General features: G+C 41.5%; 1 protein-coding gene across 2 annotated transcripts in view; it reads left to right on the top strand.

Annotated features, from left to right (window-relative positions):
- The window catches only part of VEZF1 (vascular endothelial zinc finger 1), a 98,563-nt gene that overhangs the window by 11,063 nt on the left and 73,470 nt on the right, over positions 1-14,030 (top strand). For both annotated transcript variants that reach the window (XM_075853481.1, XM_075853482.1), the window contains exon 2: positions 769-1,487. In XM_075853481.1, the coding sequence (XP_075709596.1) occupies positions 769-1,487 (719 nt within the window). The remainder of the gene's footprint in view (positions 1-768; positions 1,488-14,030) is intronic.

The following is a 14,030-nucleotide window of genomic DNA, read 5'->3' as shown; positions in this document are numbered from 1 at the left end:
AAATCTTGTGTTTTTTGGTCTTTCAAAGATAGCAGTTACAATGCTAAAATAACAAAGAAAGGAATGTGCCCTCTTAATATCTCCATTAGCCAATATCCGGGACCTCAATTGCAATGGGGCTGCATTGATATGTCTATTCTTTACTAATGTTCTATGGACATAATACGTTCATAGCGTTTAAAACATATCATGTAGAGCAGACTTTTCAACCTCATTTGCAGTCCTTGTGATCCTCTCTCAGGGACTAAACTTTAACAGCTCTGTTATGTTCTTCAGCAATATGTATGAAATCTCCCGTTATCATAATAGCTTTATATGTACAGTTTGACTAAGACCCCATGCACACGACCGTGTTTTTGCGGCCGCAATTCCCCCCGAAAATCCACGGGAGAATTGCGGCCCCATTCTTTTCTATGGGGCCATGCACACGACCGTAGTTTTTGCGGTCCTTTCATGGCCCGGGAGCCCAGACCGCAGAAAGAACGGGCATGTCCTATTACGGCCCGGTTCTGCGGTCCGGGCTCATTGAAAACAATGACGGCGGCCATGTGCATGTCCCGCGATTTGCGGGTGGCCTGCGGCTGACAGTCTGCAGCCGGCCGACCCGAAAATCACGACCGTGCACACGGCTACGGTCGTGTGCATGAGGCCTAACAATGTTATAGCTGTTATTTTCTCAATTATTGCTTCATGCTGAACTTAAACTGTGTGTGTGAAGTAGTACTATTTGTGTTTACAGTGTCCCTTTTTTAATTCTATTTGTTTCAGGCTCATGAAGCTTCACACCACCACCATCATCACCATCATCATCAACAGCAGGCTGCCCAAAATAGCTTGCTGCCACTTTTGGGAGCTCCAGTTGAACCTCCTGATCAAAAGCCTTTGCTACCTATACCAATAACACAGAAACCTCAGCCTCCATCAGAACCTTTAAAAGATCCAGTTGTAGTAAAAAAAGAAAAACTCAAAACTTCTTTTGTTTGTACATATTGCAGCAAGGCCTTTAGGGACAGTTACCATTTAAGACGTCACGAATCCTGCCATACAGGAATTAAGCTGGTGTCACGGCCAAAGAAAACACAGACTTCTCCGGTCGTGCCGCTTATATCTACTATTGCTGGAGACCATAGCAGAACATCCTTGGTTTCAACCATTGCTGGCATACTATCGACTGTTACAACATCATCTTCAACTACAATTCCTAGCGTCAGCACAAGCATCCCAACTATGCCTGTCGCTCAGCCAGTGAAGAAGCCTAGCAAACCTGTTAAGAAAAACCATGCATGTGAAATGTGTGGCAAGGCCTTCAGGGATGTTTATCATCTTAATAGACACAAGTTATCCCATTCAGATGAGAAACCTTTTGAGTGCCCAGTCTGCAATCAGCGCTTCAAAAGAAAGGACCGAATGACCTATCATGTCAGATCTCATGAAGGAGGGATTACGAAGCCCTATACATGTAGTGTTTGTGGGAAAGGTTTTTCAAGGTACGACCCAACTTTATTTCCTGTTTGTGTTAAAGTTGTTTTATTTTATTTTTTTATCTATCTATTATGCGTGTATCAAAGCTTTGAGGACAATGGGAAATATGTTCTCTATTTAAAAAAAATATACATACATACATACACACGTCCTTTCTCTCTCCAACTGATCATTGTGGAGCAGACCACTATACACAGATAAGGGTTTGTGACTACATATAAGAATGCCCAGTCACGAAATTAGCAATGTTTTCCGACGCCCCCCATATACATACACATTTGGTTGTATAGGGTGAGAAAGATAAACTGTGCCAGAGATGTTTGCCAACCGCTTATCTTATTTATTGTAAAGCGCCATTAACTCCAGGGCGCTGTAAATATTATATACAGAAGGGTTTAAATACATTAAATGAGACAATAAAAACATGTGCTTGCTGAGTGACATACTGGAACAGAAGGAACGAAGGCATGTTAAAATCCAGCCTTTCCAATACCTGTCCTATCAGGAGACGGTCCCCATACAGATTGTCTGTACATCCTGTTTAAATCTGTTGTATCCACTGACATCTGTGTCTGGTCCATTTTAGAAACCGTGAAAACAATTAACCCCTTCCCGACATTTGCCGTACATGTACGTCATGGAAAGCATTGACTTCCCGCATCTTGCCGTACATGTACGCCGAATGTTTGGGACCGGCTCAGTACTGCCATCATCACCGGATCTCAGCTGTATCTTACAGCTGACATCCGGCTGTAACGGCGGGGACCGAAATTAGCTTTGATCCCCGCCATTAACCCCTTAAGTGCAGCGCTCAAACGCGATCGCTGCACTTAAGGTGTTTGCAGCTCATCGGAACCCCAGTAATGAAATTGCCGGGGTTCCGGTGGCTGCAATGGCAACCGGAGGCCTAATACTGGCCTCCCGGTCTGCCTAGCACCGAAGCTGGTCAAGATCCGCCCGGCGGCGGAGCCTGATCGGCTACCGTAGCTGCCGGCAAGATGGCGCCGGGTCAGGAGCTGATCCGGCGTCATCAGCGGTGGAAGTCAGCTGTACTGTACAGCTGACATCCACCTGTAACGGCAAGAACCGGAGCTAGCTCCGATCCCTGCCATTAACCCCTTCGATGCAGCAATCGAAAGCGATTGCTGCATCGTAGCGGTTACTAGCAGATCGCCAGCCCTGACAGGCAATCAGGACTGGTGACTGCTGTTATGGCAACAGGAGACACAATGGTCTCCTGCTCTGCCATTACGGAAGCCGATTTAGGCCCCGCCGGGAGGCGAAGCCTAATCGGCTTGCTGTCAGTGAATGACTGACAGATCTAATACATTGCACTACATAGGTAGTGCAATGTATTAGAAAAAAAAAAATCTGACCGTTGGACCTTCAAGTCCCCTAGTGGGACTTGAGAAAAAGTGTAAAAAAAGTATAAAAAAGTGCAAAAAATAAAAGTTTGAAAACCATAAGTTTCAAGTAATGAAATAAAACACAATCCCCCTTTTACACTTATCAAGTCCTTTATTATTGAAAAATAATAATAAATCATATGTATTTGGTATCGCCACGACCGTAACGACCGGAGGTATCAAAATATTATATTATTTATTGCACGCTGTGAACAGCGTAAAAAAAAAACGTTACCAGAGTTTCTGTTTTTTGGTCACTTTGCCCTACAAATGTTAGAATAAAAAGTGATCAAAAAGTCACACGTATCCAAAAATGATACCTATAAAAACTATAGCTCGTCCCGCAAAAAACAAGCCCTCATACACCTCCGTCGACAAAAAAATTAAAGTTATGGTTCTCACAACTTGGCGACAGAAAAAATACATTCTTTTTACAAAAGTTACTTTATTGTGCAAAAAGTAGTAAAACATAAAGTGCTATAAATTAGGTATCGCCGGAATCGTACTGACCCGCAGAATAACGTGAACATGTAATTTATAACGCATGGTGAATGCTGTATAAAAAAAACGAAAAAAGCTGTGCCAGAATTGCGTTTTTTTGTTTACCTGGCATACCAAAAAATAGGATAAAAGGTGATGAAAAAGTTGCATGTACCCCAAAATGGTACCAATAATAACTACAGCTCGTCCCGCAACAAACCAGCCCTCATACTGCTACGTCTATGAAAAATAAAATTAGTTATGGCTCCAATAAGTCAGGAAATAAAAAAATATGCAGTTGTGCCCGAGGGGAACATTTCTTCTGTTTGAAGAGGCGATTTATCAAGGACCTAAAATTAGGGAACCAGGAAAGGGAGGGCCCAAACATATCCGCTGGAAGAGACGGTGCCCGTATTATACCAGGAACACTTTCCCAGCAAAATTCCCCAAACTGCAAAGGCGCGGAGTGTGGACCAAAAGGGGGATAAGAAAGGACGCCATATATCAGTGCGACACCGGCCTGTGCAGAAAGGATTGTGTCACAGCGTAACACACATCTATGGATCATTTTATTGTTTTTTTTTACCCCATTATTATACCACCTGACTATGCCCCTTATATACTCCGCCCCGCTTACATATGCCCTACATTATAAACGGAAACACCAGTAAGACTCCAAACAAAACTACTACCAAGCAAAATCCACGCTCCAAAAGCCAAATGGCATTTCCTCCCATCTGAACCCTACAGTGTGCCCAAACAGCAGTTTCCTTCCACATATATGGCACCGTCATACCCGGGAGAACCCTTTTAGCAATTTTTGGGGTGTGTGTCTCCAGTGGCATAAGCTGGGCACGACATATTTGCCACTGAATGGCATATCTAGGGAAAAATATAAATTTTGAATTTGCACCATCCGCAGTGCATTCATTTATGGAAAAGACCTGTGGGGTGAAAATGCTCACTACACCCCTTAATAAATGCCTTGAGGTGTGCAGTTTCCAAATGGGGTCACTTCTCAGGGGTTTATTTTTATTATTTCACATCAGAGCCTCTGCAGTTGTGAACCAATACTTTGTAAATCGCCAAATTAGGCCTCAATTTGACATGGTACGCTTTCACTCCTGAGCCTGGTCGACTGTCCAGGCAAGAGATTAGGGCCACATGTAGGGTGTTTCTAAAACCAGGAAACCCAGCATAATAATTAGAGAGCTGTCTTGTTATGGTGGCACAAGCTGGGCACCACATATTAGCATATCTATGGAAAAAAATCCCATTTTCACTCTGCAACATCGAGTGCACACCAATTTCTGCCAATCACCTGCAGGGTTAAAATGCTTACTACACCCCTAGGTAAATGCATTGAGGAGTGTAGTTTCCAAAATGGGGTCACTTCTGGGGGGTTTCCACTGTTTTGGGCCCACAGGCGCCCAGAAACCAATCCAGCAACATCTGCACTCCAAATGGCGGTCCTTCCCTTCTGAGCCCTGCCGTGTGCCCAAACAGCAGTTTATGACCACATATGGAGTATTGCCGTACTCGGGAGAAATTGCTTTACAAATGTTGGGTTCTTTTTTTTTTCCTTTATTTGTTGCGAAAATGAAAAAATTTGAGCTAAAGCTACGTCTTATTGAAGAAAAAGGATTGTTTTTATTTTCACTGCCCAATTCTAATAAATTCTATGAAACATCTGTGGGGTCAAAATGCTCACTACACCCCTAGATGAATTCCTCAAGAGGTGTAGTTTCCTAAATGGAGTCACTTTTTGGGCGTTTTCATTGTTTTTTTCCCCTCAGGGGCTTTGCAAATGTGACATGGCCTCCGCAAACCATTCCTGCTTAATGTGATCTCCAAAAGCCAAATAGCGCTCTTTCCCTTCTAAGCCACGCCGTGTCTTCAAACAGCCGTTTATTACCACATGTGGGGCCTTGTTTTACTCGGGAGAAATTGCTTTACAAATTTTGTGGTGCTTTTTCTCCTTCAGTCCTTGTGGAAATGAGAAAAAATAAGCTAAACCTACATTTTCTTTGAAAAAATGTAGATTTTTATTTTCAGGGCCTACTTCCAATAATTTCTGCAAAAAAACTGTGGGGTCAAATCGCTCACTATACCCCTAGATAATTTCCTCAATGGGTGTAGTCTCCAAAATGGGGTCTCTTGTGGGGGGTTTCCACTGTTTTGTCTCCTCAGGGACTTCGTAAATGTGACATGGCCTCCGCAAACCATTCCTGCTAAATATGATCTCCAAATGGCACTCGATCCCTTCTAATCCCTGCCGTGTGTTCAAACAGCCGTTTATTACCACATTTGAGGTATTGTTTTACTCGGGAGAAATTGCTTTTCAAATTTTACGGTGCTTTTTCTCCTTTAGTCCTTGTGGAAATGAGAAAAAAAATCGCTAAACCTACATTTTATTTGAAAAAATGTTGATTTTAATTTTCATGGTCTACTTCCAATAATTTCTGTAAAAAACCTATGCGGTCAAAATGCTCACTGTACCCCTAGATAATTTCCTTGAGGTGTGTAGTTTCCCAGATGGGGTCACTTTTGGTGGATTTTGACTGTTTTGGCACCGCAAGAGCCCTTCAAACCTAACAAAAATAAGGCCCCAAAATCCACTAGGTGTTCCTTTGCTTCTGAGGCCGGTGCTTCAGTCCAGTAGCACGCTACGGCCACATGTGGGATATTTCCTAAAACTGCAGAAACTGGTCAACAAATATTGAGTTGCATTTCTCTGGTAAAACCTTCTGTGTTATAAAAAAAATTGTATTAAAAATTTATTTCTGCAAAAAAATATGAAATTTGTAAATTTCACCTCTACTTTGCTTTCATTCCTGTGAAATGTGTAAAGGGTTAAGACATTTTCTAAATGCTGTTTTGAATACTTTGAGGGGTGAAGTTTTTAAAATGGGGTGACTTTTTGGGGGTTTCTAATATATAAGGCCCTCAAAGCCACTTCACAACTGAACTGGCCCCTGTAAAAATGGCCTTTTGACATTTTCTTGAAAATGTGAGAAATTGCTGCTAAAGTTCTAAGCCTTGTGCGGTCATAGAAAAATAAAAGGATGTTCAAAAAACGATACCAATCTAAAGTAGACATATGGGGGATGTTAATTAGCAACAATTTTGTGTGTTATAACTGCCTGTCTTACAAGCAGATACATTTAAATTGAGAAAAATGCTAATTTTTGCAATTTTTCGCTAAATTTTGGTGTTTTTCACAATTAAATACTGAATGTATCGAGCAAATTTTGCCAGTAACTTAAAGTCCAATGTGTCACGAGAAAACAATCTCAGAATCGCTTGGATAGGTGAAAGCATTCCGGAGTTATTACCACATAAAGTGAAACATGTCAGATTTGAAAAATGAGGCTCGGTCAGGAAGGTCAAAAGTGGCTAAAGAGGGAAGGGGTTAACCGAGGATAATTTTTGGAAATAAAGGTTGCAACAATCTATGTGTGTGTGTATATGAGGGTGAGTCAAAAATGATCTGCACTCTAGTTATATTAAAACATCTGTTGGCCGCACTATCTTAGTACTTTCTCGAAGAAGTGTGTATGAATAGAGAAGTTCAAGGAAGGTCGCACAAGTGTCAGCCATGAAGGAGGAGTCGGATGCCTGTCCACGACTCATGACAACTTTGAGCGTGCACGTGAACTGATTCTATTGCATATACGATCACCTCTTAGGGCTTCTTTCAGGGAACCAAAGAGGATGTAGATTCATGTCTGATGAAGAGGTGATGACATTGGTGCATTCGTGGCTCGCAGCTCAGCCTAAAACATTTTTAATGGGGGAATACGAAAGCTTGTTGACAGATGGACAAAGAGTATTGAAAAGCAGGGAGGTTGTCGAAAAATGATGTATTTGGCTTAAAATTCTGCAGCCAGAGAAGGAAATGTCCACGTGGTAATGGATGTCAAAGGATGCCTCTTCCTCTTATTGTCTGTGTAAGGCTGGGTTCCCACTGGTCAAATACGCTGCGTAAAAACTATGCAGCGTATCCGACCTGGAATCCGCAGCACATTCTGTTCGAAAAACAGTGGTGTGGTTTTTCGTCCGGAATTTCGACTGCGGTAAGCAGTATAGAAATGAAATAAAGAAATGCCCATTCTTACGTAGGCCGTTGTCGTGGTGACTCCCTACTTTGCCGTCCGGCCTCCGTGGATGACGCTACAGCTCATGTGACCGCTGCATCCTTTTATCTGCTCCAGCGTTCACATGGGATGAAACATCATCCCAGGAGGCTGGACTGGAGGAAGAAGCAGGGAGTTCTGGGTAAGTATGACTTCTAAATTTTGTATTTTTGCAGTGGAATCGGTGCGATTCTGCCGCAAAAGTCGCAACACTTGGCTTCTGGGTGCAGTCACACACGGCAGACTTTAATGCATACAGTTTTTTGCGACTGAGAAATCATTTGCAGAAATATATACACCTGCTGCACAAGAACCGAAGTCCGATAAATAGAACTGTTTTTCAGTCACAGAAAATTTTTGAATCAAAATATGCTGTGTGTGACTTTACCCTTAGGCCAGGTTCCCATGTAGAGTAAACGCTGTGGAATTTCCGCAACTGAATTCTGTGCGGAAATTCTGCAGCAGCAGCAAAGTGGGTGAGATTTATAAATTATTCCCACGCTGTGGAAAAAAACGCAGCGTAAACGTTTAATAAATTGACCAGCGGTGCAGAAATTTAAATCCACAGCATGTCAATTTGTGCTGCATTTTATGTTGCAGGTTTTCCCCATTGAATTCAATAGGCATTCAAAACCTGCAACAGAAATCCAAGTGTTGCGACTTTTGTGGTAGAATCACAGCGATTCCGATGAAAAAAGTGTCAGGGGAAAAATAAATAAATTCATATTTACCCAGAACTCCGTTCAGGCTGGCCTCCTGGGATGCCGTTTCATCCCATGTGACTGCTGCAGCCAATCACAGGCTGCAGTGATCACATGGCCTGCAACGTCCTTTTAGTAGGCCGGACTACACACAGAAGAGAGGGGGTAAGTATTAACGGTTTGTTTTTTTTCCCAGCGCTGCTTTCTGCAGTGGAAATTCTAGGCGAAAAACCGCTCCACAATGGTGCGTTTTTTTTTGTTGTTTTTTTTTTACCTAATGTGCTGCAGGTTCCAAGTCTGATTCACTGCGCGGTTTTTACACAGCATAACCGAACCGTGGGAGCCCAACCTTAGGCTACATCACGCGTTGTGTAATTTGGTACAGAAAATCCGCATCGAAACCGTAGGTAATTCCACAGGTAAAATTCGCACTTAAAGGGGTTATTCGGGGACCAAAAATTGTATTGTCACGGTCCATATATGGTCAGTGACTTCAGGAGTTTCCGGTCTCTGGAGTTTCCCGAGCAGAGCATCAGCTGATGCTTTGCTCGGGGACTTCGGTATTGCTGCTGACGTCACTGTCCATATATTAACGTTGGCAGCAATGCTGGCGTCCCCGGGCAGAGCATCAGCTGATGCTCTGCTCGGGAAACTCCAGCGACAGGAAACCCCTGAAGTCACTTACCAAATGTAAGATGCAGTTCTGGAGTCCCGAGCAAAGCACTAGCTAATGCTCTGCTCGGATCCTCCAGCAATAGGCAGTGTGACAGCCCCTTGCGGTCATGCCATTGATAACACGCCAACACGAACAGCACAGGAAGCAAGCCCTCCGTCACGTGGGGCCATGTCGGTGTGTCATCAATATTAGAAAAGCTACAGGACTTCCGAGAACAATTCACCGGGTTTGAACTGCGCATTTTAGTACCAAATTTTAAATTAAAGTAGATTAGTAAGTGACTTCTTTTTATATAAAAACATTAATGCAATGCAATTTTTGGTCCCTGGATAACACCTTTAATAGTGAGTTTTTTTAATGCTTTTTTAGATGCGGTATTTACGGTTTCATGCAGATATTGTTTCGGTTTTATGCTGTGTATTTAGGTGCGTTTTTTTTTTTGTTTTTTTTTTTATTAACTTCTATGCAATTCTGAGGCGGAAACGCAAGACAATTTGCCATTCTGTGGATATAAAAAAAACTCCCCCGAGGTCCATCTACGTGCGTAAAAATTTGGCAATGTGTAGATGAGATTACCTTAAATCTCATTTACTTTGCTGGTACTGTAGAAAAATATGTGCAGCAAATTTTCACGTAATACGCATTGTGTGCTTTTGACCTTAGCAATATGCACTCCTTGCGTAATTTTGGTGCAGAAAATGCATCAAAAGTGAAGATGAACGTAGGTAAAATCTGCACTTGAGGTGCATTTTTCGTTGCGATTTTTGTATTTTTTTTTTTTTATTTTTTTTTACATTTTGATCCGGAAATAGGTGCGGTAAAAACTGCTGTGGATTTAACTTATTAGATACAATTCGGAGGTGGATAAATTGACTATTTGCAGATTTTAACCCCTTCCTATCAGTCATTTTCTGGATTATAATTTTTCCCTCCCTACCTTCCAAAAGCTGTAACTCTCTTTTTTTTCGATTAAGCCGTATGAGGGCTTGTTATTTGCGAGACGAGTTGTAGTTTTTCACGGCACCGTTTATTGTACCATATAATGTTTTGGGAACCTGGAAAATAATGCTTTGTGGGGTGGAATAGGAAAAAAACTGATTCCTTAATCTTTTAAAGGGTTTAGTTTTTACGGCTTTCACCGTTAGGGAAAAGCGGCATGTAAACTGTATTCTACCGGTCAATACAATTACAGAGATACCAAATTTATACAGATCTATATAGATTCTGGCTGTTTACATTTTTATTTTTAGAGCGTTTTACAGTGTGGGTTAACCCCTTCCCGACATCCGCCGTATATATACGGCGCACGCCGGGTGGGGGAATATGGAGCGGGCTCACGGGCTGAGTCCGCTCCATAGAGCGAATCTGTCGGCTGTGTGTTACAACCGACACTTGCGGGTTAAAGCGTTAAATGCCGCGTTCAATAGAGATCGCGCCATTTAAATTACTAAAAACAGGCGGGCGACCCCCTGTAACGTCTCAACGGCCCCCCTGCTGCGAGATCGGGGGGAGCCGTTGGTTCACACGGCTGCCTGGGGGTCTGACGAAGTCCCCCAGGTCCGCCATCTTGGTACTCCTAAGAAGCTCTGCCTCCAGCAGGGCTTCATAGGAGACTGTCAGAATCACGATATACTGCATTACATTAGTATTGCAGTATATCGTGCAAGCGATCTAACGATCGCTGGTTGAAGTCCCCTAGGGGGACTAATAAAAAATGTAAAAATAAGTTAAAGTTGTTGTTTTTTTTGTGTAAAAAAAAATAAAATATTAAAAGTTGAAAAAAAACCCCTTTTCCCATTTTCCCCCTAGAGCATAGTAAAAAATTAAATAAATAAACATAATTGGTATCGCCGCGTCCGTAAAAGTCTGAACTATCACAATATATCATTATTTAACCCGCACGGTGAACGCCGTAAAAAAAACAAAATTGTAAACGCCAGAATCTCTATTTTTTTGTTCACCTAATCTCCCACAAAAAATGAAATAAAAAGTGATCAAAGAGTCACATTTACACCAAAATGGCATTATTAAAAACTACAGCTTATCCCGCAAAAAATAAGCCCTTATACCACTTAATCGACGGAAAAATAAAGACGTTACGGCTCTCGGAATTTGGCGAAACAAAATAAATGTTCTTTTTTACACTTAGCTTTTTACTTGTAAAAGTAGTAAAATATAGAAAAACCTACACATATTTGGTATCGGCGTAATCGTATTGACCCATAGAATAAAATGAATATGTTGTTTTAATTGTACAGTGAATTCCGTAAAAATGGCGCGCAAAAAACCATGGCGGAATCACTGTTTTTTTCATTTTCTACCCCACAAATAATTTTAACCCCGTTTCCTAGTACATTATACTGCAAAATAAATGGAGCTACGAAAAACTACAACTTGTCCCGCAAAAATCAAGCCCTCATAGGACTATATCGACCGAAAAATAAAGGCGTTATGGCCTTTGGAAGGTGGGAAGGGAAAAACTAAAATGAAAATCTGAAAAAGGGCTGCGGCGTGAAAGGGTCAAAGAGGCTCTGTCACCACATTATAAATGCCCTATCTTGTACATAATGTGATCGGCGCTGTAATGTAGATTACAGCAGTGTTTTTTATTTAGAAAAACTCATTTTTGACGGAGTTATGACCTATATTAGCTTTATGCTAATAAGTTTCTTAATGGACAACTGGGCGTGTTTTTTACTTTTTGGCCAAGTGGGCGTTGTACAGAGGAGTGTATGATCCTGCGATCAAAGCTGACCTCTGCATTGAAGGGGTAAATGAGAAGGGGGGATGCCCTTTGAATGCTCTCTATACCCCTCGATAAATTCCTTGAGTGGTGTAGTTTGCCACATGGGCTCACTTTTGGGGGTTTCCACTGTTCTGGTCCCTCGTGCCATAATCCACAGAAATTGGCTTTCAAATGTTGGGGTGCTCTTTCTCCTTTATTCCTTGTAAAAATCTAAAATTACTAAGTTTTATTGGAAAAAAATTTAGATTTTCACTGCCTAATTCCACGAAGTTCAGCAAAAAAGACTGGGGTCAAAATGCTCACTATACCCCTTGATAAATTCCTTGAGGCGTGTGGTTCGGCAAATGGTGTCTTTTTTTTAAAGACTTTTTCAAACCTGACATGGTGCCGAAAATATATTCTAATAAAAAGGAGGCCCCAAAATCCACCAGGTGCTCCTTTGCTTCTGAGGTCTGTGTTTCAGTCCAGTAGCACGCTAGGGCCACATGTGGGATATATCTAAAAACTATATAATCTGGGAAATAAATATTGAGTTGCGTTTCTCTGGTAAAACCTTCTGTGTTACAGAAAAAAAAAGTATTAGAATGACATTTTTACTAATTTAATTTGTAAATTTCACCTCCACTTTGCTTTAATTCTTGTTGCTTTCAATTAGGCATTTCGCCTAAGGGGTTAAGAAATTTTCTAAACACTGTTTTGAATATTTTGTGCGGTATTTAAAATGGGGGGTTTCTAGTATATACAAAAAACAATGCCAACATAAAGTTGACATATGGGAAATATTAACTAGTGACGATTTTGGGTGGTATTACTATGTCTTAAAAGCAGATGCATTTAAATTTTAAAAAATGCTAATTTTCTCAATTTTTGTGTTTCTCAAAACCTATACCCCCAAGAATTTATCTAGGGGTATAGTGAGCAATTTGACCCCACAGTTGCTAAATGTATGCGAATTAGGCTGTGGAAATCAAAATTTTTCATATTTTAATTTTTTTTTCTCTCTCATATAAACCTCAGATTTTTTTCATTTTAATAAGGAATAAAGGAGAAAAAACACAAATTAATTACTCTTTGGAGACACAGCAGAGCTCAGAAAGGAAGGAGCACCATTTGACTTTGGAGCTCAAATTTTGCTATAATGGTTTTTGGGTGCATTTTCAAACCTGAGGTACCAAAACAGTGGAAACTCTTAAAGTGACTTCATTTGGAAAACTACACTCCTCAAGGAATCTATCTCTGGGTATAGTGAGCATTTAGACGTCGCAGGTCTTTTGCAGAATTTATTAGAATTGGGCTGTGAAAGTGAATATCAACATTATTTCCACTAAATTCTTGGAAGTTATTTTTTCATTTTCAAAAGAAATAAAGGAGAAAAAGCACCCCAAACACTTCCACAGGTGTTTCATAGATTGTTCGGCAGTGTAAATGAAAAATGTTGTGTTTTTCCAAAAATATGTAGATTTAGCTCCCAATTTTGCCTTTTCACAAGGGGTAATTGGAGATACGGAGTAACAAACTTCGCGGTGTTTTGTTTTCTCTTGAGTATGGCTATACCCTATATGTATTCGTAAACTGCTGTTTGGGCACATGACGGGGCTCAAAAAGGAAGGAACGCCATTTGGAGCGCAGATTTTGCTGAATTGCTGTTTGAGCGCAATGCCATATTTGTAAAGTCCCTGAGGTACCAGAGTTCAGTGGAAACCCCCAAGAAGTGACCCCATTTTTTAAACTTCACCCCTCGAGGTATTTGCCTGGACATATGACGGGGCTCAGAACGGAAAGAGCACTATGCCCATTTGAGTCATATATTAAGGTGATTTTTCACAGCATTGGCCCACAATTGCAGGGCTCCGAGGCTAAATAGTAAAACAATCAGCCAACGAGTGACGCCATTTTGGAAACCACCGCTCAAGGCATTATTTAAAGAGGCTCTGTCACCAGATTTTGCAACCCCTATCTGCTATTGCAGCAGATAGGCGCTGCAATGTAGATTACAGTAACGTTTTTATTTTTAAAAAACGAGCATTTTTGGCCAAGTTATGACCATTTTTGTATTTATGCAAATGAGGCTCGCAAAAGTCCAAGTGGGTGTGTTTAAAGTAAAAGTCCAAGTGGGCGTGTATTATGTGCGTACATCGGGGCGTTTTTACTTCTTTTACTAGCTGGGCGTTCTGACGAGAAGTATCATCCACTTCTCTTCAGAACGCCCAGCTTCTGGCAGTGCAGACACAGCCGTGTTCTCGAGAGATCACGCTGTGTCGTCACTCGCAGGTCCTGCATCGTATCGGCACCAGAGGCTACAGTTGATTCTGCAGCAGCATCGGCGTTTGCAGGTAAGTCGATGTAGCTACTTGCCTGCAAACGCTGATGCTGCTGCAGAATCAACTGTAGCCGATGTGGCCG

Source organism: Rhinoderma darwinii, chromosome 2 (genome assembly GCF_050947455.1).
Source record: "Rhinoderma darwinii isolate aRhiDar2 chromosome 2, aRhiDar2.hap1, whole genome shotgun sequence".
NCBI classification, from domain to species: Eukaryota; Metazoa; Chordata; class Amphibia; order Anura; family Rhinodermatidae; genus Rhinoderma; species Rhinoderma darwinii.
The sequence above is the reverse complement of the archived record's forward strand: the minus strand, read 5'-3'. Positions and strand labels throughout refer to the sequence as shown.